At 37.0% G+C, this 22,846-nt stretch overlaps 1 protein-coding gene across 1 annotated transcript in view; it reads left to right on the top strand.

The window, feature by feature from the left end:
• The window catches only part of LOC126203124 (NADH-ubiquinone oxidoreductase 49 kDa subunit-like), a 45,572-nt gene extending 24,136 nt beyond the window's left edge, over positions 1 to 21,436 (top strand). Inside the window, exons 7-10 of the mRNA XM_049937371.1 lie at positions 13,602 to 13,731; positions 13,832 to 13,928; positions 19,883 to 20,023; positions 21,120 to 21,436. Of these exons, the coding sequence (XP_049793328.1) occupies positions 13,602 to 13,731; positions 13,832 to 13,928; positions 19,883 to 20,023; positions 21,120 to 21,157 (406 nt within the window). The 3' untranslated portion in view covers positions 21,158 to 21,436. The remainder of the gene's footprint in view (positions 1 to 13,601; positions 13,732 to 13,831; positions 13,929 to 19,882; positions 20,024 to 21,119) is intronic.
• Positions 21,437 to 22,846: the final 1,410 nt, after the last annotated feature.

Here is a 22,846-nt window from a genome sequence, read left to right as displayed (position 1 = left end):
GAAGTTTAGCCTACAGCATCCCTTGTCATTTGTTTTCCTTTTGCCAGTGTAAATTGTAACTTTGATTAATCAGAATTTGTTAAATTTTAGCGTGTCAAGAAGTTCTTCAATATAGGGTGTGGTCTTCTTGTGTTTAGGGTTGTAAATAATTAAAAAAATGCACAAAAATGAAAACTAAATATAGTTTAGGGAGAAACAGGAATTGTTTTGAAGCCATCGAGAAGATAGAAAGGGAATACTAGGACAGTGTAGAAATAATGAACAAAGAATAGTCAAGGTTCAGGCAGTGTGTTTTGCAACCAAGACGTATGGTTTCCACCTGCGTAGTTCACAGAAGGTAATATGTATGTCTAGTGATCATAAATCACTTATTTAATATGACCAATGTGTTCACTCCAAATTATGCTCCTATTTCATATACTAGACATATTTCAAAATTTCTCATTATAAGCAGTCTCTTATACAAAACTGAAAATTTTTTTCTATTAGAACATAAGAACATCACAATTTTAAAAGCAAGATGATTGTAATGGAGTCACTTACAGTGGTAGAAATGGAATCAGAAATGACTCAGTACATAAGTCTAGAGATATACTTGGGTGCAAATCTTGCACTGGAATATAAGGGAAAATGTGACATTTAAAACTTTGGAAGTGCTAGGAAGTGCATAAATCCAACTTGATTACTCAGATATAAAGAGAATTCCACTCTTGTCCTTTTATACTTCCATGCATCAATACAGACACCAACTAGTAAACAATAAAAATATATGCATAGGCAAAGAAATTAACTCAAAAAAGAGGAAAAAAAGTTAATGACGTACCAGAAGTAATGGCAGATGGGCGAACAAATTAGTTTTGAAGTATTAATTGCTTAACATACAGAGTTTTTCTGCAAATTATTTTCCAAAAAATAATTTTTTATTAATGAAAAAGGTCGTATAATGAATGACATTACATATACACACACAAAGCTAGCCCAGAGTAATGAGCTCCAAATCTTTGAAGATTACCATCAATAAAATTCTGAGTGTACTTGTGCACTGGACTTAGACTGAATATTTTGAAACCTGAAATCATTTTCTCATTTCTGTGTAGCTATGAAGTCTAACCATGTATTTCACAATTGATTCCTGTGAACATAGATCTTGGAGGAAGTGGCTGGAACACAGTGGATGTATTTATCTCGTAGCGCTAGAGAGCATTTGTCACTCAGCTGCGAACTGTTGCCACTTTCAGTCTCTAATAAAGTAACATCACATTCTCCTTCCCTTTCTGAGCAGCTAAATTCAGTATCAAACTCAGGATCACTATAGATAGGTACCCTCTTTCAAAAGCATTGTATAAAGAATACAGGTGAAAGGCTGAATTTGCACATTTTGTTGTGGAGTATCCGAAGCTGCATGCAGTAAGTACAGTATCTAGTGGCAGCCACCTCAACCAAATGACAACAGCAAGGTAACAAACATAGGAGGGATGCTCTCTAGCAGCTGAAATCTTTAACTATCATTGCTGAAACAGAAGTAAAAAAGATTTTATTTTTTCATAGGTCTGTTCTTAAGTTGCCTGAATGTAATTGAGGATTTAAGTTTGGCAAAATAATAAAAACAAGGCTAATTCGGGATTTCGTATTATGGGGTTAAAAAACGAAAGTGTGCCTAGGTGTCTTTGTGTTTCAGTGCAAATGATTACATCTGGAGAAGTAGTAAAGCTAGAATGGTGCTATAATTGTTACATTTCATAAGCAAGAAGACAAACAGGGTGTATACACAGATGAGAAAAAAATTCCTGGATTTTTCCCGGTTAAAAATAAACTTTCTCCCGGGTGAAAACACACTTTTTCCATGTTAAGTGACAGTGTATTTTCCCTCAAAACTTATCAATCATTTGAATGGTTATGGTTTTATATGCGGGCATAGTATTTTCTGGAACTTTAGAAAACGAAACTCAGGGAAAAAGACATGTTTTGGAAATATCTTTGACGTGCAGCAACATGTATGCTGCGTATCTTCGTATTACTAAAGTATACATTGGAATTCCACCAAACACCGCATGTTACTTTCCGAATCATTGAAATCGAGATTGCGATGCGCTTTTGTAAGCTCATGTCATGTGATCTTGCCAGCCGATGACAGCGGATATGCAGAGCATAGGACATGTGATGATCAGCCAACAGCAACATCACTGATAAGTAGCACGAACACACAAACAGGGAAAGTTAATAGTTTAAATTAATATACATAGTGTTGCTACAAGAAAAGCAAAGGTTCCACAATAATTTTGGTCTCTAAGGGTAATAAGCTGCAAGGGAAGCTAAGCTTTCGCATACAATGTTGATCTTTTCTGCGCGTGTTACACTTTAAGATATATCACACAAATGTGCCAGTAAAATTTTTAATAATGACATAACTGTCTGATCTTAAGGACTTGAAATTCTTCTAAATGGCTCATGATCATAGAGTTGATTTTTAAATGAGAGTCAAACGCTCTTTGATTTAAGAAATTCATGGTACAGTCTCACAAGTAGTTCAACTTACGTAAAAGGATATTTACTTTGAAAGTAACGCTTTTCAAACTACCATTTTCCCCGCATCTTGTTAGAAACAGGTTCGTTTCAGCAGTTGCCAGAGAGCGCAGATAACAGGCGACAGCGACACCGCGCTTGCGCATCTACCATGACGTAGGAAGCCCGTATGTACATACGTGTAAAATATTGAAACAACATACATTATACATTATGTCATAAAAGAAACAAGACATCAGAGGATACTCCAAGAGCACCGGAATTTCGTGAACCATACTAAAATGTGTACATTTAAAGTGCATACTTAAAGTGCACATTCTTATGTCCAGATTCCCAATGAAGTAGACCTTGACCTGATATTAAGCTTTTCAGTGTGGTTTTCGGGATGTAAATTTTCCTGGAGCGCCAGTACTGTATTATCTCCATGTTTGGTTCTTTATTATGGCATAACGCCATACGTGCTAGAAGATGAAAACATGCACCTGAAATGCGGCAGACAGTTGAAACTAGCCAGTACTGTGGAATTAACCATTTGGTTTCAAATACATTGACTGCCTCTGTGGAAAAAGTTAATAAAAGTCAAATTTCTTTAGCAAACAGACAAAAATAACTTCATTGTTCTGCAAGGTGAGTAATGCTTGACTGTCAGAAAGGTGGAAATAAAATAAAATCTGAAACTAATAACATATTTCAGCCCTCCGTAATTATGCGAATGTATTTTAATTCACTTGATAGCTCCTGGCCACAGATACCAGTTTTGTTTTCATTTGATGTGAGAGTAAATGAAAGGGAAACAGCAAAATCACTAAATGTAAACACGGGTCACGTGGAGACTACCCACTATGACTCAGACTGCTCTGCACATCAGCCCCGAATCCACGATATTTGCGAACCGGGTCAATACTAAAAAAAATCGAATTTTCAAAAATATGTTCATCTTGTAGCATGCACACCTTTCTGAAAAGTCTGAAACATAAAACATATGTGTGTAAGTGTAGCGATCTGGCCTAAAATTTTCTGTCAAAATTTCATTTTCTTGGATACACCGAGAAGGATAATACGTAATCTTTCTCGCCTGTTATTCCTGTTAGTTGTTTATTTCCATTCTGGTAGTCTGAATTTATGGATTTCGCTAGTAATTATAACAATGCCGATCATTTGCAAACCCAATCAACCACATAATCAGACAGCGATTGGCATTCATCCATTTGGCTTTACTCTGCTCAACTCGTATAGCCCCGTCCCCTTTTGTCTGCAGAAAGTTTATTTCTAGATGCGACGAGGATTCTCCTGACAGAAACATCACGTACACTATACACGCATTCAAACATCAGCTTATGATTCATTCAGAAATCAATTAAAATGTGTTCAAAAACTGACAGGGATGCATTTCAAAATCATATGAATAATCAATAGACCAACGTGCGCTGGATGCTAGGAGCTTTGTGAAACAAGTATTTTTTTTTCCCAAGAATATGAATTTATGAATTTGGCGCCCCCTTTTCCCGGTAGCATCTAGATGCTTGCAGCGACTGCTTGCACAGCCAACAGCCACATTCCTGTAGCCAGAAGCGGGAGAATCTACTACTAGACTGTGCATGTGCACGAGCCCACTCATAACTGCTAAAACGAATCTGATGTAAACAGTTGTGACTTCACGCTCATCGGAGGCAATTTGTTGTTATAAAGCATTGCATTGTTGTCCTAAAACCTCTGACACATTTTGCTGTTGGCTGATGCTTGCATGAGCACTGTTTGTTGTTGTTGTTGTTGTTGTTGTTGTTGTTGTTGTATACAGCCCATTTCCTTTGCAATTATAGTTATTTTCGTTATTTTTCTCTCATTTATGTTTTATTGTTGACGTACTATTCTGCAGTAGTGGCACACAGTAATCTCCTTCGAGTATCGATTCATACCAGTCAAAATTACAAAAATTTAACTGAAAACTAAAACAATGAAAAATTCCTGGAATTCTAAAAAATTTCCGGGTTTTTCCCGGTTTTCTCCCAGATGAAAAAATTCCTGGGTTTTTCCCGGATCTCCCGGTTGTCCCGGGTCGTATACACCCTGACAAACAAGTTATTAGTAATAGGTTTATAATTACTTTCACTAAGTGTAATGTGCAATCTATCTTCTAAAATCATTACCAAACACATGGAAAAAACATAAAGTTTTAGTCAGATAAAGAAACAAGCTGGCTTTAGATGTGGATGTAGCACGATGGACCATTTGCAAATCTTGAATGAAATTATAGAATAGAGTAAAGAGTATGACTGACCAATTAGTTTGCCTAAGATTCATAATGTTGAGAACTTTGACTCAATTTCAACAAAATGCCGTAGTAACCTTCCTGGATGTTTGTCTTGCTTTCTTGGCCATATTAGATGCAGACCGGTCTGCATTGGCTATCCTAATTTTATCGCAATGTTGCAGCCCAGTGATCATATTTTCACCAGGATTAATTCCCAGCTTTTTCAGTACCCAACACTTTTCATTGTTACCACATTTGAATGTAATAACAGCATCATGAACCCCTAGTTTCATTGTATGCATATCTACAAATACAGTTTTAGGAAGGGGGTCATTCCATGCCAAGTGGTCTAGAGGCTCCCACATGACCCTAATGGATTTTGATGAAATTTTGTATGAACATTCACACATGTTCTCAATGAACACTGGTAAAGTTTCAGTTTCAGAAATTCAATACTTTCGGAGATAGTCACTTGTTTAAGACCATAGCACAGCTTTCTATAGTGCGTCCTTGAATTTTCAGCAACTTTGAGATATCTCTCTAAGTATTTGCATGAAAGAAACAAAACTTGGCCATCGTATACAACTTTTAGAGCTCTTTAAAGCAAAATATTAAGAAAGGATTTCTGAGCAATTTCATATAGGTAACTTGAAGCAAAGTTGGGCAAAAAAATAGCTGTTTGAAAAAAAAAAATGCGAACTTTAGGTTTTTATATCTCCAAAAGTAATTGTGGGATGTACATGAAACTTTGCACACCATAACTCACCAACACAAGGTCTTAGAATATAAAATTTCATTCTCCTATTGCTTTCCATTATTTCACAAATCTAGGGTAAAGTTGATGATTTTTCAAAAAATGCTAAAAATGGGTATTTTTAGGCCAATTTTTCAAAAAAGTGTTTTCTCCAAACTCTTCTAAACTATGGTCATTAGAAAGAGCATATTCTAAACTATCTAGAAAAGTGGATTTGGTTTTGCAATGCAAGCATATAAGGCCCTGAAAAGTAGCATCATCAAAGAGGCGCACTGGAAGTTTGAACACATTTTTCTGGCACTCAGATTATACCTGAAATCTTTTATTTTGCCTTACACACACACACACACACACACACACACACACACACACACAATTATTATTAATAATGAATGTAAATCGTAAAATTTATTTGCATAATCATCTAATTGTTAGTTGCCTGTTTAATGAACAACACCAGCTTACTGATGGAAAAGAAGTGTATAAATGAGTTGCAATGGTCCATGGTGGCTTAACCACTGCTAGTTTCATTTCACCTGAGAAAACCAGCATTCCCATTGCCATAGGAGCTACGCCCGATAGCTTAGCAACAACAGCCACGGGTGGGTTTCTTTACCACAGGATCCCAAGCCTAATAGGGGTTTCTTTACACAGAGCGTCTTGGGTTCCTTAGATTGTTTCCTCTAACCTATTTCAATTTTTGATATGCTACATTAATTTTCTGATAAATATCAAGAGGAATGGTGTATTGCCAGCCAGACGAATTTACTGATGGAGCTGGAATAACTGCAATAATGTGGTGTTCCGGAACGCAGCACTTGTCACTTCTTGGTGGCCAATAAAATGAATTTGCTTGCTGGACCATGTGGGTGCATAAAGTTTATTGACGCAATCCTTTGCTCTGTGGAGGTCTCACAGATATTTCCAATCCACCACACATTTTCATAGATGCATGCAACATATTGTCCTGGTTGGAGAGCAGACATTAATATGCCTCCTTCATTACTGTGACCCATTATAGCTAGAAAAGATGACCAATCATTTGAAACTCTGCTGACCTGAATTGTTGTTTCATCATTAGGTAAAAAGTGATGATTTTCTCTAGTGCCTGCTACAGTTTGTCCAAGTTTAAACCTCTCTTCTTGTGACACAATATTTTTCTCAATTTCATCTTTACTGATGAAAACAAATTTAATTCCATTAATGTTTTCAGGAAGTGAAACAGATGTAGGGGAGTAAGAATTTGTCCATTAAGTGGCCGTTGCAAAGCTTGCTCTTGCTGCTAACCGCTTTGTTGTACCTCCAATCCCATCACAAGGTGATTTCCCGTGACTAGTAGCAAAAAAATTCCATTCAGCTGTCATTCCAAAATCACTCTTATGATAGCACAAATTTAGGAAATTCTTGAAATTTTTATATTGAGCACTGGAGCCATCACTGAAATAATGAATGTGGGATATCTGTGCAAACCGTGCTTTTATATATTTGATGAGCACCTTGATAAAAACGTGAACTGTAATAGTGTCATGCCACAAACAATCACTGATAATGCAAACACTTAAAGATTCTACTTTCTCATTTTGACGAAAGTAGATAACAAATGGATGAATTGTTGCTTGACTATTGTCCCAGTGGAAGCCTTGCACAGCATCCTGAATGATAAAAGAATAATTTTCTGTAAAATCCATTAGGACAACAAGCTCTTCATCTTTCAGATGACATTTAAGGCCTTTAAGATGCAAGCTTTGATGCTTGGCAATGTAGTGATGGCATGACAGACTCCATGTTTTATTTTTTACATCTTCAGTAAATTCATCCACTACCATTTGCTTCGTGTCCAGTGTGGCCCGATCAGTACGTACAATTGCTTTAACACAATAACTTCCTGTGGCTCATGATCTAGGAAATAGCTGGCAATTTCAGATGCTATAGCTTCGGGCCCAGGACACCTTTCACAGCGATGTAGTATGCACTGTGTAGAGTTCAAACTGCAAACTGCCTTGCTGAGAATCTCCTTATAATTTTCACATATACCAGCTCCGCTAAGCATAAGCTTAACATTTTGGTGAATTGCACAGATGCAAACTGCATGCATTCCAGCTGATCCTACTTTTACACAACATTTGGGTCTAAGTTCACAAAACTTTGAGAACCCTATTTCTGGACCATTTATATTCTTATAGATAACATACATCTCTCATAAATTGCAAAGTCTTTCTATCTAAAAGTCTAACTGAAATACTATCTTTTTTTTCAGGGCACACCCTACTATACTCATCATCTTCAAAAAAATTTCGCACTCTACTAGCAACTTCTGCTGGTAATTTCCTGCTTTGCCTATTTTCGGGAAGTGCCAGAATGCCCTTGTCTGCCTTGCCAGAATGCCCTTCTCTGCCTTAAGCTTCCAGGCATTCTTCACCATTCTTTCGGACACGCCGAACTGAGCTGCTGTTTGTCTGACTGTCCAACTTACAGGTGCCAAGGTTAAAATTTGCATCTGTTCTTTATGAATTGCATTCTGCATCTTGGCTTTCAGTTCAGTCAGCAAATGTGCATAGTCGGCACAGTTTCCACATTCCTTAATTTCACTAGCATCTTCAGTTTGTCGGTTTACTCCCACTGCATTTACAATCCTGTTTTTAATCACATTTTGAGCCTTTTGAATTTTCTTCTTCACATATTTGGGCTTATCTCTGTAGCTTACTGTTCTCTTCAGGTGTGAAATACCGATAGACAATAAGCTACTATTTAATTCTTCTTTTGGTGTAAAGTCGTCATCAGAATGTGATGATGAGGCTGATAAAGCTTTGTCCAAGTGTTTATTTAAGGTAGTCATGCAAGCCGGGCAAATTTTCTGACCTGGCTTTATGTTATTAACAAGCTGCTGCTTCAACATATCAGAAGCCTTATTAGCTGTTTCAGTATCAAGAGTGCGAATTCCTGTCTTAATATTATGATTCACCTTCCCAAAGGTATTGAAGCAAATTTATTTTTTTTTGTAACCTCTCATATTGTGTCGATAACAGGGCTTCATGGTGTAGGCAAACTTGAGAGGTATTGTCCAGCTTTGCTTCAGAACGTCGGACCAACAACTCTTTCCTCATCACTAAAATCCGCAAACCATTTTAAAGCAGCTTTTTTGGCAAAGAAAGTGACATGACACTTTGTTCCACTATCTCCTTGCCCAATTGAGCAGGAAGGTATGCTGTTCCCTTCTGCATCCATCTCTAATCAGTAACTAAATAATGTGTTTGGCCTCTGAGTGCAAATTATAATCTGCTTAAATTTCAAACAAATTGCTACTGAAAGAAATTATACACAATGTATAATACCAATGAAAAAATCTAATAAGAGATATATGCTATAAAAGACATAATCAAAACAATTTTTTGTAAATTAGATAACAAACTTTGATGGTCTTACGAATCACTTAACAAGCCACACTCAGTCAAGAGAACCCACTCACTATGCTGCAAACATACTACTGAAATACTGATTGTTCAAACAAGGCTCACAATAATGAAACAATCTGATTGTTAAAGTAAATGTTGCCATTATATTTTCTATAAACAGTGAATCTTGTGAATTTTCTCTGTGAAACTAGTGGTTACGTATTTACCAAGGTAGTAGGCTACATTTAAGTGTGGTTAAATACAAAATTAAAACTCTTAGATGTTTAACCAACCAATTTCACATGTTTCCCTAATAACTTTAAGACAAAAATTCACAGGTTACAACACCTAGATATTAAAATCTCTGCAATATTGATTGGAAAATTTACATCACTTAATGCATGATTCAAACAAACCGATTCTTTTTTGGAAAAATGTTTTATACAATTGAATCCAAAAATTAGGTCTTCATTTTCCACTTGTAAATATTTACAATTTTGAGAAGTACAAAAAATATGAAACTATTATTCATTGAATTCTTTGATATCTCTCTCTCTCTCTCTCTCTCTCTCTCCTTTTTTTTACAAATGAGAAGAATTTTAAGCAGATGAACACTTACGATAAAAGCAGAAGAGCTACTTCTCATAGTTTTCAAGTTTTTCTGACAGTCTCATTGCCTATTTACCAGATCTTTTTATTTCAATTGTTCAAGGCACCAATAAACATTTATTAGGCATAATAAAAGTTTTCAGGTATAATTTGAGTGCCAGAAAAATGTGTTCAAACTTCCAGTGTGCCTCTTTGATGATGCTACTTTTTAGGGCCTTACATGCTTGCATTGAAAAACCAAATCCACTTTTCTAGGTAGTTTAGAATATGCTCTTTCTAATGACCGTAGTGTAGAAGAGTTGGAGAAAACACTTTTTTGAAAAATTTGACTAAAAACTTTACCCTAGATTTGTGAAATAATGGAAAGCAATAGGAGAATGAAATTTTGTATTCTAAGACCTTGTGTTGGTGAGTTATGGTGTGCAAAGTTTCATGTACATCCCACAATTACTTTTGGAGATAAAAAAAACTAAAGTTCGCATTTTTTTAAACAGCAAATTTTTGCCCAACTTTGCTTCAAATTATCTATATGAAAATTGCTCAGAAATCCTTATCTTAATATTTTACTTTAAAGAGATCTGAAAGTTGTATAAGATGGCCAAGTTTTGTTTCTTTCATGCAAATAAAAGATATCTCATCTCAAAGTTTCTGAAAATTCAAGGACACACTATAGAAAGCTGTGCTATGGTCTTAAACAAGTGACTGTATCTACGAAAGTATTGAATTTCTGAAACTGAAGCTGTACCAGTGTTCATTGAGAACATATGTGAATGTTCATACAAAATTTCATCAAAATCCATGATGGTCATGTGGGAACATTTCTCGATATTAGACCACTGGGCACGGAATGGCCCAAGGCGGTTACAAATTATGCTGTTGAAACATTCATTTGTGTTCTGTGTCTACCCATGCAGACATTTCCTTAGAAGGTCAGGATGAGCCAAGTCTCTAAAAATATGTTTAATTGCTGTAATAACAGCAGCAGGAAGAGAATGCTGGTGAGAATAAGATTCTTCAGTTGCTGAGCCCTATTGTATTTGCACCACGAATTTTCTCCTGGTGGACACACTCCATGATGTGGCTTGTAATCAGTAGAGGTCTTATGGAAGAATATGGCCCAAACATCTCTCTTCATTGCCTCCAGATTTTCTTTATTTCTCCTAATTGCCTGTCCATAGTGTATCTGCAAGTTTTACATAACAACTACTCGCAATCACACTTGAACAAAACTAACCGCGTGTTTGAAAGCGTGTTGTTTACGAACAGCAGAAACGAAAGATTACTGATTGCATTCCAAGGATAGCCACAAAAAAAAAAAAAAAAAAAAAAAAATCCCGAACACGCAATGTAGGGAATATAAATATCTAAAATATATGCAGAAAAGTGGGCGTGGCACATAAACACACTTGGTAGGAAAATGCTCTTTAAATGCTCGAAAAAAAAAAAAATTCAGCAAAATCCTTTTCAGAGTACTTAAATAAAACCTTAATCTATCCAAATATGATGAAAACCGAAAATCGATTTTATTCGATCTGAACCACGGTGTGGTCCCCTTGATTAGGTTAGTGAGAAATTCAGAATTGAAACAGCAGGTAGGCAAGAATGCCCCATAACACCAAAATACATCTTCAGCAGTGCTATAGGAAATTTTGGATCTTTCTGTGTATTTCTAACAAGCAGGCTAGTACTGTTTTATTGGGCTGACTGAGTGGAGTGGGTTGCATACCTTCAGAGTATTAAAATTGTGAAGGAATATTTTTTGAAGTAATATACAGCTTCATTTTGTGGATGAGATTGCACTGTTTATCTCTAGTGCAAACAAAGCACAACAATGAACAGAGGAATTTGATAGAGAAAATTGGAAGTAGACCTGAAAATCAGTTTAATATGGCTAAAATAATGTGCAATGAATACATTGAAAATAATAAGGCAGAGGAGTTTTTGTCTGTAGGGCTGTTCAGTAGCTGACTGAATTGACAGGCTAAGAAATGGAGACATGAGTAAAAGTGGCCAGGAGTATTTTTGGTAAACTAAATAGGGCATTCAGTTGTTTGGTTTGTCTGAAAGAGAAAGTTTACACTCGGTCTATTTACCAATTTTACTTATTGGCAGTGGAGTATGGACTTCTGATGTGAAAATCAGGTTTAGCCTTGTATAAAAGACAGGTGCATGTTTGGAATTACTGAGAGAGGCAGAAAACAAACAAATAGATCAGGGAAAAGACTGGAGTAGGAAACACAATGGTATCTTTAATAAAAACCAAATGGATGACAGATGGATGAAGTTCATATACAGGGTGTTACAAAAAGGTACGGCCAAACTTTCAGGAAACATTCCTCACACACAAATAAAGAAAAGATGTTATGTGGACATGTGTCCGGAAACGCTTAATTTCCATGTTAGAGCTCATTTTAGTTTCGTCAGTATGTACTGTACTTCCTCATTCCAACGTGATCAAATTGTAAATTTTCACAATGAACACGTGTGGGCTGATGAGAATCTGCACTCAATTGTGCAATCACGTCATCAACACAGATTTTCTGTGAACGTTTGGGCAGGCATTGTTGGTGATGTCTTGATTGGGCCCCATTTTCTTGCACCTATGCTCAATGGAGCACATTATCATGATTTCATATGGGATGCTCTACCTGTGCTGCTAGAACATGTGCCTTTACAAGTACGACACAACATGTGGTTCGTGCACGATGGAGCTCCTGCACATTTCAGTCGAAGTGTTCGTAGTTTTCTCAACAACAGATTCGGTGACCGATGGATTGGTAGAGGTGGACCAATTCCATGGCCTCCACGCTCTTCTGACCTCAACCCTCTTGACTTTCATTTATGGGGGCATTTGAAAGCTCTTGTCTACGCAACCCCAGTACCAAATGTAGAGACTCTTCGTGCTCGTATTGTGGACGGCTGTGATACAATACGCCATTCTCCAGGGCTGCATCAGGGATTCCATGCGACGGAGGTGGATGCATGTATCCTCCCTAACGGAGGACATTTTGAACATTTCCTGTAACAAAGTGTTTGAAGTCACGCTGGTACGTTCTGTTGCTGTATATTTTCATTCCATGATTAATGTGATTTGAAGAGAAGTAATAAAATGAGCTCTAACATGGAAAGTAAGCATTTCCAGACACATGTCCACGTAACATATTTTCTTTCTTTGTGTGTAAGGAATGTTTCCTGAAAGTTTGGCCGTACCTTTTTGTAACACCCTGTATATTCAACTTGACACCTGTACATTGTGGAAAATCAGATGTTGATTTTCATACAAGACACAAATAGTAATTATTGTGTATGGTAAAAGCCTCTGCTGAAATTATTTCTTCAGCTGTGTATTCAAAACTACCCTAACACAGTATTTAATATCTAGTTTTCATGCATGTCCATCTGTCCTCAGTACATTGTAATGTTGGCAAACAACAAAAGATTTATACTGCATTTATCTCTGTATTGAGAGGCTTACAAGTCTCACTGAGATCACTCTTTTGTCTCCGTTCAGGACCGGAATCACCAAGAACTTCTTGAGATACTCGAAATAGAGCAATCATTGCAGTGCTTAATTTTTAAGCTGAGCGTTGTGATGATGAACGTTTGAGTGCTAGGGGAAAAGACGTACTAAACTAGTGTGTGCATTAATGTTCAGTGTTGTAGTGGGCCACACAATCAGAAAAAAAAATAGTTGCACGTCAAAGAATTTGTCTAAAAATGCAGCTAATATTATGTTTTACAAATGTGGTTCCAACATGTGTCAGATTGACTCCTAATAATCACATGTATTTGTTTTGTGGACATAAACCAATAAGTAGAATAATAATTTTTTTGAAAAGTACTGAAGAATAATATTTTAGTGTGTTATTCTCTTGTAACTTGAAAAATTTCTTAATCTTGTGTATTAAGAAATTGTTTCAGGTGATGTACTCGTATATTTCTTTCGCTTATGCTAATGGGGATACTGTTACTGCTGTTGCAGTCACAACGGCAATTTGTGTCATACTTACTTTAGTAGTTTTTCAAGATACGCTATTTATTCCTCTTCTTATGGTGTGATTGTCTGTCACAGATACTTGTGCCGAGTGGAGGAAATGAGGCAGTCTCTCAGGATTATCGACCAGTGTCTTAATAGGATGCCACCAGGAGAAATTAAATCTGATGACATGAAGGTAACACCACCTTCAAGAGCAGAAATGAAGGTGGGTAATTTTAAGATATTTTTGTCCTCCTTTTAGTAGACAATTGTAGGAGGCATTTGGGATAAAGTCTAATAACGTACTCTGTCATCCTATGTTGCAGACGTCAATGGAAGCTTTGATTCATCATTTTAAATTATTCACACAGGGATATCAGGTGCCTCCAGGCGCCACTTACACAGCAATCGAAGCTCCTAAAGGTAAATTAAACAAAAAGAAAAAACTAATTTTGCTTCATAGTGAGGGTGTAGCACAGAGAAGCTACAGTTAAAAAACATGTGAGGCACTTATTTAGCAGTACTGTGTGAAGCAGTAAGAAAAGTTATCTGGAACCTAAGTGATGAACACCAGTGCTTTACAAGGTTTGGTTCTCCTTCCTCAGTTTGTGAATATAACTAGACTTTTGTGTGCTGAACGAAGCATTGCCAAAATGTGAAAGTAACATGAATGAAAGTAACATGAAGTAAAAATAGAAGCATCTACTGTAAATTGAAGATAAACCATTTTCATTTGTACTCTTGACACACACTGATCCATAAAATAATAATAATAATAATGAACCAAATTCAACAGGACTGAAACTTGCTCCAATCTAAAAACTTGGATATAAAAGTTTGGGAATTTTCAGAAATTATGAAATGTGTAGAAGACAGGTTGTGGTATACAAATATTAACTGGAATGATATTTCTCTCCACAAATCATATTAAGAGGTGTAAGTTATACGTCCCAATAAGGGACATCAGTAACTACTTCAAATTTAATTTTTAACCTAAACAGCTGTTATTTTATTAAGGGAAGAACATGCATGTTATCAAGAACTTAACGTTGATTGGTTTAATGTAAAGTACTTTATTAATAACTTTAAATGGAAATCCTACTGAGGTTGAAACTCCCTGGCAGATTATAACTCAGTGCCGGACCAAGACGTGAACTGGGGACATTTGCTTTCAAGGGCAAGTGCTCTGACTAACCGACCCACCATTACAATTTTATTTCCACAAGTAAATCATCACCTACCTTCCAGACTTCACAGAAATACTCCCACAAAACTTGCAGAGCTAACATTCTTGGAAGAAAGAATATTTCCGAAACATGGCTTAGCCACAGTCGCAGGAAAATGCCCTGATTTTGAGTCTCGGTCTGACACACAGTTTTAATCTGGCAGGTAGTTTCAGATCAGTGCGCACTCTGCTGCAGAGTGAAAAATTGATTCTAAACAACAGAGCTTGTTTAAACCCTTATAAAAACATACAAAATCTTTAACCTTGAATATAAAGTTACTGTGATGCTAATCTGTGATAAAAATGTATTTACTTATTTCTTTTGGTTTAGTCAAAGTTACAACTTACACATTTTGCTTTGAACAAATTGTTATGGATGTGTGCTAGCCGCAGGTATTTCTTTTTCCATCGCTCTGAATAAACACATACTGTTTAACTCCCTTAGGTGGTGAATTAGAAGTATTTCAATGTTAACTGCGTTAGTACAACAAACAACTAATACTGAGTGTTAACTATTGAAATTTGTTGTTTGTGCGTAGTTACCCATTGTGGTGCTAGTATTTGGTGGGTTATTGATGGAATGGGCTATGGAAGGCATGGAGAGGGACTGGGGGTGGGTGGCTAGCAGCTCAGTGAGAGGTGGTTGGTTTGCTGGCTAGGAATGCGGGAGGGAGATGCGGCAGGTATATGGGCTGGCGTGATTGTAACGATTGGTGGTAAGCAGCACACGCTGAAGGTGACATAGGGATGTGAATTGAGAGGGGGTGATGAGATGGAGGAAGGGGAAACTGTTGGGTGCTGGAACAATGGGTTAACTGAGATTTAGGTCAGGATGGTTATTGGAGCGGAAGATGTATATTAAGGATAAGTCCCATTTCATAGTTCAGAGAAGTTGGTGGTGGAAGGAAGGATACAGATGACTTGGTTTGTGAAGCAGACTTGGTGGTCTAATTTGTTCTTGACACCAAATTGGCAGTGCACTGTCAGTCTAGTTGGCACCATATAGGGACTTAATTGTGTGTGTGTGTGTGTGTGTGTGTGTGTGTGTGTGTGTTTTAATTTACTCTAGCTCTTCAAAATATAAAATTGCTAACAAGTTTTCTTCCATTTGTGTGTGCTTATCGGCAACTCAGTGTCTCTTCTTTTTTGGTGAGTGGTCTCCTATAATCGTGAAGAACTTTCCTACAACAATTATATGAGAATTTGAGTTGGATGGAAGCGTGCTTGGATAGCTGAAGTGGTTAAAGCAACTGCTGGCGATAAGAGCAAATCTGGGTTCTAATCCCAGTCCAGCACAAATTTTCACTTAACGGCATGGATTTACTTCAGTGCCTTATTGCAGCTGATATCAGAATGTCTTGTGTTGTGTATACATGGCTGCAGATCATGAATGGTGTCTGTTCTTTTGGTGATGTCGGAAAGAACAGACAACACAAATATAAATTCAGATATTTTATTATAATAGAGGGAAACATTCCACGTGGGAAAAATATACCTAAAAACAAAGATGATGTGACTTACCAAACGAAAGCGCTGGCACGTCGATAGACACACAAACAAACACAAACATACACACAAAATTCTAGCTTTCGCAACCAACGGTTGCTTCGTCAGGGAATAGGGAAGGAGAGGGAAAGATGAAAGGATGTGGGTTTTAAGGGATAGGGTAAGGAGTCATTCCAATCCCGGGAGCGGAAAGACTTACCTTAGGGGGGAAAAAAGGACGGGTATACACTCGCGCGCACACACACACATATATCCACACATATACAGGCACAAGCAGACATATACAAAGGCAAAGAGTTTGGGCAGAGATATTCAGTCAATCTTTTAAACAGGAGTACATTTGCGTGTTTTGTGCTCCGATAGGAGCATTTTTCCACTGGTTCCCTTCTTCTCCCTGCTACAGCCGGACATATCACTAGTATGAAAAGAACTTTATTGGCCAGTAAAATTTTGATAGATTACCAATGTGAAATTGAAATAATGCAAAAGTGATTTTACACCTCAGACTGCATTTTACGTACACAAAAATTTTGCATGTACTTCTGTACCAATACACAGGGCTCACAAAAACCCTTCTGATGGTAACAGGCACACGGTACACCATATTCTTCTGTGCTACGTTACTTTATAAACTTAAGTTTTTGCCTCACTGGATTTTACATGCATATTTTGTGTGTACAAGTAGGCTAGGTTTGAACCTCTGTATCTCAGAAATGGGTAAAGATTTCTAGAAAATTTTCAAGGTTGTTAGAGATCAGGATCTTAGGAATATCTCGTTAAAATTACAGCCATTTGTTGTGTGTAGCTGTTTTGGAATCCATGGCTAGGTTTTGATACCCAAAAACCATGTTGTTGGGGTATTTCAATAATGAATACAGTGTTTTGAAAACAGAAAAATGGCACTTCTAGATAAATGTGTAGAGAAAGTGCCATTAAAATTAGAGAAAGTGCCATTAAAATTTGAGCAGTTTGCTGCTGTTAGTTATTTAGATATTTCCTGCCAACAACACAAAAAGGAGGGCTGAAAAGGTTTTTTTTCATGTTTTCTCAGGAACTGCCCATGAACTAAATGGTGTTTGTGTAAGCCCCTTACGGCGCACCTTAGACCATATCTAATGGGGGGGGGGGGGGAACAATTTGTTTTGTTTGCATAAGCTGGGGGAAGTGTGTTATATTCAAAAATTGACCCTGTGCTGTAGGATAGTTACAGTAAGACAATCCTCCTCCCGGGTATATGAATGGTCTGTAGCTCAAGGGCTATGCAGAACACTTGATCCTATCTTTCTGCCGCCAATAGGATTTCAGGTTTGAGTCCCAGAAAAATCCTGTTTTTATGTGCAGCATTTTGGGGCAAGTGGTAGTGCATGCTGCCACATTATACCATTTGCATGCATATGTTGCTCTTTGGATCAATAACATTGTAACCACTTTCACTGTTTTCCCTTTCTGCTACATTTCATATAAATTCATCCTACTTTCTTCTTAAAAGGCTCAAAGCACTATGATCATCATTGTATGATGTTGAAATTAATATAGTTAGTATAGTTAACTTCAGCTTGGGTGGGGGATTACCTCCATAGTCTCAGATGTTATGGAATGTGTCATATATTAAAATGCAGGATAAAATTCAAAGTTATAAAAAATTCCTGGTCCAAAATACAGGCTGCCAGAGATTGCAACTTGAGGAAATGCCATTTTTGGCAAAAAAAATTAAAATGCTCTGTATGTAGAATGGTTACATGTGTGTGTTTTATTTAACAGATAATAATTCTCTGATGGAAATTGTACCCACAGCTTGGAAATGTGCATTTTGCATCGAGTCAGTTATTCACAGCGGCAGAAAACTGGTTAAATAACAGCAGTGTATTTTTGCATCACTCAAGATAATACACTTTTCTGTGAAAACTAAATAAAAACATACCAGGTGACATTCATTTATAGTAATCTTTAATTTATTAATACCTTTAATTCAGAATTTATAATCTGATAAAACTTAACCAATGTCATAACAGTGTGAATGGTTTAAAATGCTTCACATAGCCCTGGCTACAATATTTCTAGTTAAGAGAACTTTACCACAGTTTGTTTCTGCTTGCCTTAAATCATTGAGCGTTTGTCAAATACAGGGCTATTCAAAGAGAAGGAACAGATTTCAAACATTTATTGCACCAAACTACAAAAGATAGAAACACAATTCCAACGTTTCTGGAAAGAGAAAAGTTCAAATTTTAAAGCATTCGATGTGAGCACCATGTGTTACGCAACAGGTATCAGAAATGTGGCTCATTTCCTGCCACACAGCTTCAACACTGCGATGTTGCAGACTTTCATGAATGTCTGGCATAGGGGGGACAAGAACACGGTCTTGCACGTAACCCCACAGACAATTCACAAAGTGCGAGATCTGGAGACTGGGAGACCACAGGCAATGAAGTTCATCTTCTGTTCCTCCTCTTCCAATCCAATGTCTGGGGATAGTATCATTCAGATAACATCGGATGTGCTTAGAGAATTTCTCCAAGCATGTCTGCCATTACCTGAATGACACCATTCCAGGACACTGGATTGGAAGAGGAGGGGCAGAAGATGAACTTCATTGCCAGTGGCTTCCCGGGTCTCCAGACCTCACACCTTGTGACTTTTAACTGTGGTATTACGTAAAAGACTGATTTTTTTATTTTTTTTTAAATTTATTTTATCCCTCCTTTGCCTGACACACTCGAAAGACTGCAATATAGCATTCTTGAAGCCGTGGATGTGACAACGAGAGAGAAGCTGATTCATGTGTGGCAGGAAATGAGCCACCATTTTGATATCGTATAATGTAACACATGGTGCTCACAGTGAATGCATAAAAATTTGAACATTCTTTCCAAGTATGTTGGTAGCCCACTAATCAAGTAAAAGAAGATACTGTTAGTAGTAGTGGATACATGAGGCCAGCGAGAGGGCTCCAGCCATTTCGAAAAACTCACTATATGTATCTTAATGAGAAACTCTAGTAGATTGTAAAACAAATATTTATTATACTTATTACATTTTTCCCAACATTTTCATATACTTTTTATCTAATATGAGAGAAGGAGACAGCATACATAATTACATTTTTGTTAGTTACCTTGAATGGTTTACCCTCCCAGATTGTTTGATTCTGCTCAAAAGTATAGTCTGGTTGTGTTAGTGCATTAAAAGTTTAATTGTGTATTGAAAGTTTCTCTGCATTACTTCAAAATTAAATAAGCTGTATTTCTTGGTTACCTGATTTAAAGGTAATGAGTGTTTTTGACTGAAAACAGCATGTGCAAAAAAGAAATGAAGATTAGGATTTAACATCCCGTCCACGTGAGACCATTAGCAATGGAGCATATCTTCAGATTGGGTAAGAAATCGGGCATTTCCTTTCATGGGGAACCAACCATTCATTTGCCCAAGTGATTTAATGAAAACAAGGAAAACCCAAATCATAATGGCTGCTTGAGAATTTGTATCCCACCTCTTCTTGCTTGCCATTCTGAAATTTGGACTACTGTGCTACCTCACTTGATCAACACACAATTTCTCATATTCTCAGGAATGAAGCTGACACCTTTTTGTACCCATTAATAGTTCCATAACATAATCTCATTATACATATTGTAATTTTCAGGTGAGTTTGGTATCTACCTTGTTTCTGATGGCAGTTCTAAGCCATATCGTTGCAAGATTAAAGCCCCAGGATTTGCCCATCTTGCAGCTATTGATAAAATTGGGAAGAGACATATGTTAGCTGACATCGTAGCCATTATAGGTAAGTAAACTGCCCATTGTTGTGTTTTTAAAGGATATGATGTTGATCAGCTTTGTAACTTACCACAGTTCAACAACATCATTTTAATGATGCAATAATACATACATCACTTTCCTGAAGGTAGGAATGATTTCCTAGTTGTTGACATATTGCCTGTTGACTTCTGTCTCACCTTCTTCAGCCAACTTTGTTTGAGATGATTTTTCTGATGTTTTGCCAGCATAGGTGGCTGGCATTGTCAAAGATTTACCAAACATTTTTGACTGCACTGGAATCGAGCAGACTGGCGGACAGGAGTTGAGCCTGCAGCCACAGATTATTTGTACCTTATTCTTGTTGAAGGTGTTGCCATGTTTGTAGGTTTCTATGGCTTTCCCGAACAAGCAGGTGTGATAATGCCATGGTAGATTTTGCTACCTGTCCCAGGCAGCAGTGCTGTTTATGTTGTTGTTGGTGGGTTGTCCAGCCATTCCCATATAGGGTGACAGACAGAATTGGCCATATATTGCACAAACATGATGTGAAGACTATTTACAACCAATCAAGAGTATTAATGGATTCTCATGGTGCAGCAAACAACTGTTGGAGGTAGCAAGGAGAGAACCACAGCATTAATCACCAGGGTAAAAGTTCTCAGATTTTGGTATGGCCAGTACATTAAATTTCTGGTTGTGGGCTCAAATCGAGTCCTCCACCAGCAATGGAGGGTGAAGCTTTGAAAATGCTATTCTCTTGTGCTGCCAAAATGTCAGAAAAATCATCAGACAAATGTTGGCTGAAGAACCCAGTACAGGAGCCAACAGCCAATGTTGACAAATGGCCACAAAAGCCTCAACAATTCTGTTAGTTGTTGTTGTCATTTTAATTCTTATGACATTTTATGGTAAAACAATTATACTGTTTGTTAGCAATGGTTTGATTTCTGTTCATATCTGCAATACAGACCTATAATGGTGGTCCCCTTTGTAATGTGTTTCAGAAACAAAGACCAAATTTGACATCATGTAGTTCCTTTGAGATGAAAATTGAAACATATACACACTTTTTTCATAATTTTTAGTCTTTTGTAAGTAATTTCTGTCTTGGTCATTTGCAGGTACCCTTGATGTAGTATTTGGTGAAATTGACCGCTAAATTACAAAATCTGATTGAATGAACAAATTAGAAAACATCATGTGAGCTGCAAGTGACTGACAAGGACCTGTACATACTGTTGGATAAGTTTGTCATAGATCTGGTGTTAACTCTTCTGTAAGCTCAATATAATTTTGCCACATATTAGTGGTTTGTGATCTTTCACTTGCCTTTCACATAAGAAGATATACACTAAATTAAATAAAGATTTCTTTCTAGACTCGACAATGCATTGTGTAAATAGTTCTCAGGAGTAAAAATAAAATTTATTTATTATGACCTCTAAGAGAACATTATTAAATAATTCCATGTTTTGATGTTTTGTGGGGATTACCAGTTGATATTTGTGCCAGAAACTAAATCCTATTAAATAATTGGTAATAACATGGCTTGCTTGACACATTTGTTGCACAGGTAGAGTATGAGATTGATATACATCATCTTTTCGTATAAAACTGATAAATCAAGGCAAGTACAGACATAAGAGAGAATTTTGGATGTGGGTGTACTTACTACATTTTCACTGTTATGCAGTAAATCCATCAGGCATGACATTTTAGTACATTACTTCTTTACTACTAATTGTATTCACAATTCATTTTGTAAACAGTATTCGCATATACCACTGAATCCCTCTCACTTCTTCTTCTCTTCCTTCTCCGTTTCTTCTTAGTCTAAAGCGTGTTCCCTTCAGTACCCCTCAGTCCACCCTGAGGTTGTCGCACCATCTTTTCCTTGGTTGCCTAATATTTCTTTTTCCAACTGGTAATTTATTTCTTACAACTTTCACGGCCTTCCGTTTGTCCATCCTGTTTACGTTCGTTCCACTGCTGCTTTCTCTTACGCACCCACTCATTAATGGCTTCCACTTTATGACCTTTTCTAATGCTCTCACTTCCCACTCCACCCCCACCCCCCCTTTCTGATATTTCCAGTGTGGGACAGTTCAGTACCAAGATATTTAATTGTCATTACCTGCTGAATACTTTTTCTATCCACCTCCAGTTTGTATGTAATAGGTTCCACAGATATTGTCAAACATTTGGGTTTTTGAGTGAATATCACCATATTTAGGTTTTGGCTGCCATGTTAAATATATTTCAACGTTTCTACAGGATATCTCACTGTTTGCTTGCCGAATTGCACCATCAGCATAACGAATTATTTTTATTTCTTCATCCCCTATTCTATAACCAATACCTGCCAATGCCTTCTTTTATCACCTCGACCATTAAAAAGTAGTGGGCTCAGTCACATTGGTTAATACCTCTATTAACTGCTATGCTGCTAGTTAAACTGGAACCAATTTTCACCTGGGTGTAGTACAGGAATAAATATCTTCAGCTGTTTTTATTTAAGCTGAAAGGAATTCCCCAACTGTAGAGCAAGTTTACCACATCTGTTAATTGAATCTTATTGACAGCCTTCTGTAAATCAATAAAACAAAGATAAGCTGAACTGTTGTACTGGTCTGTTGTACTTCGACCTTCTTAACCCTTTACAGTAGCAGTCGCTTCACAAAAGAAAATAAGCGTGCATTGCCGGGGGACAAAAAGCATATTGATGTCAAAACAGGAAGCATTTCACATTCTCACTGTTTACAGGCCACCTGGTCTGTCACTACACATCAATTACTGAACATACCTACAATGTTTCAGCGTCATGCAATTTGTGCAGCCCACTGTAGCA

Source organism: Schistocerca nitens, chromosome 9, assembly GCF_023898315.1.
Source record: "Schistocerca nitens isolate TAMUIC-IGC-003100 chromosome 9, iqSchNite1.1, whole genome shotgun sequence".
Lineage (NCBI taxonomy): Eukaryota > Metazoa > Arthropoda > Insecta > Orthoptera > Acrididae > Schistocerca > Schistocerca nitens.
This window is presented reverse-complemented; position numbering and strand designations above follow the sequence as displayed.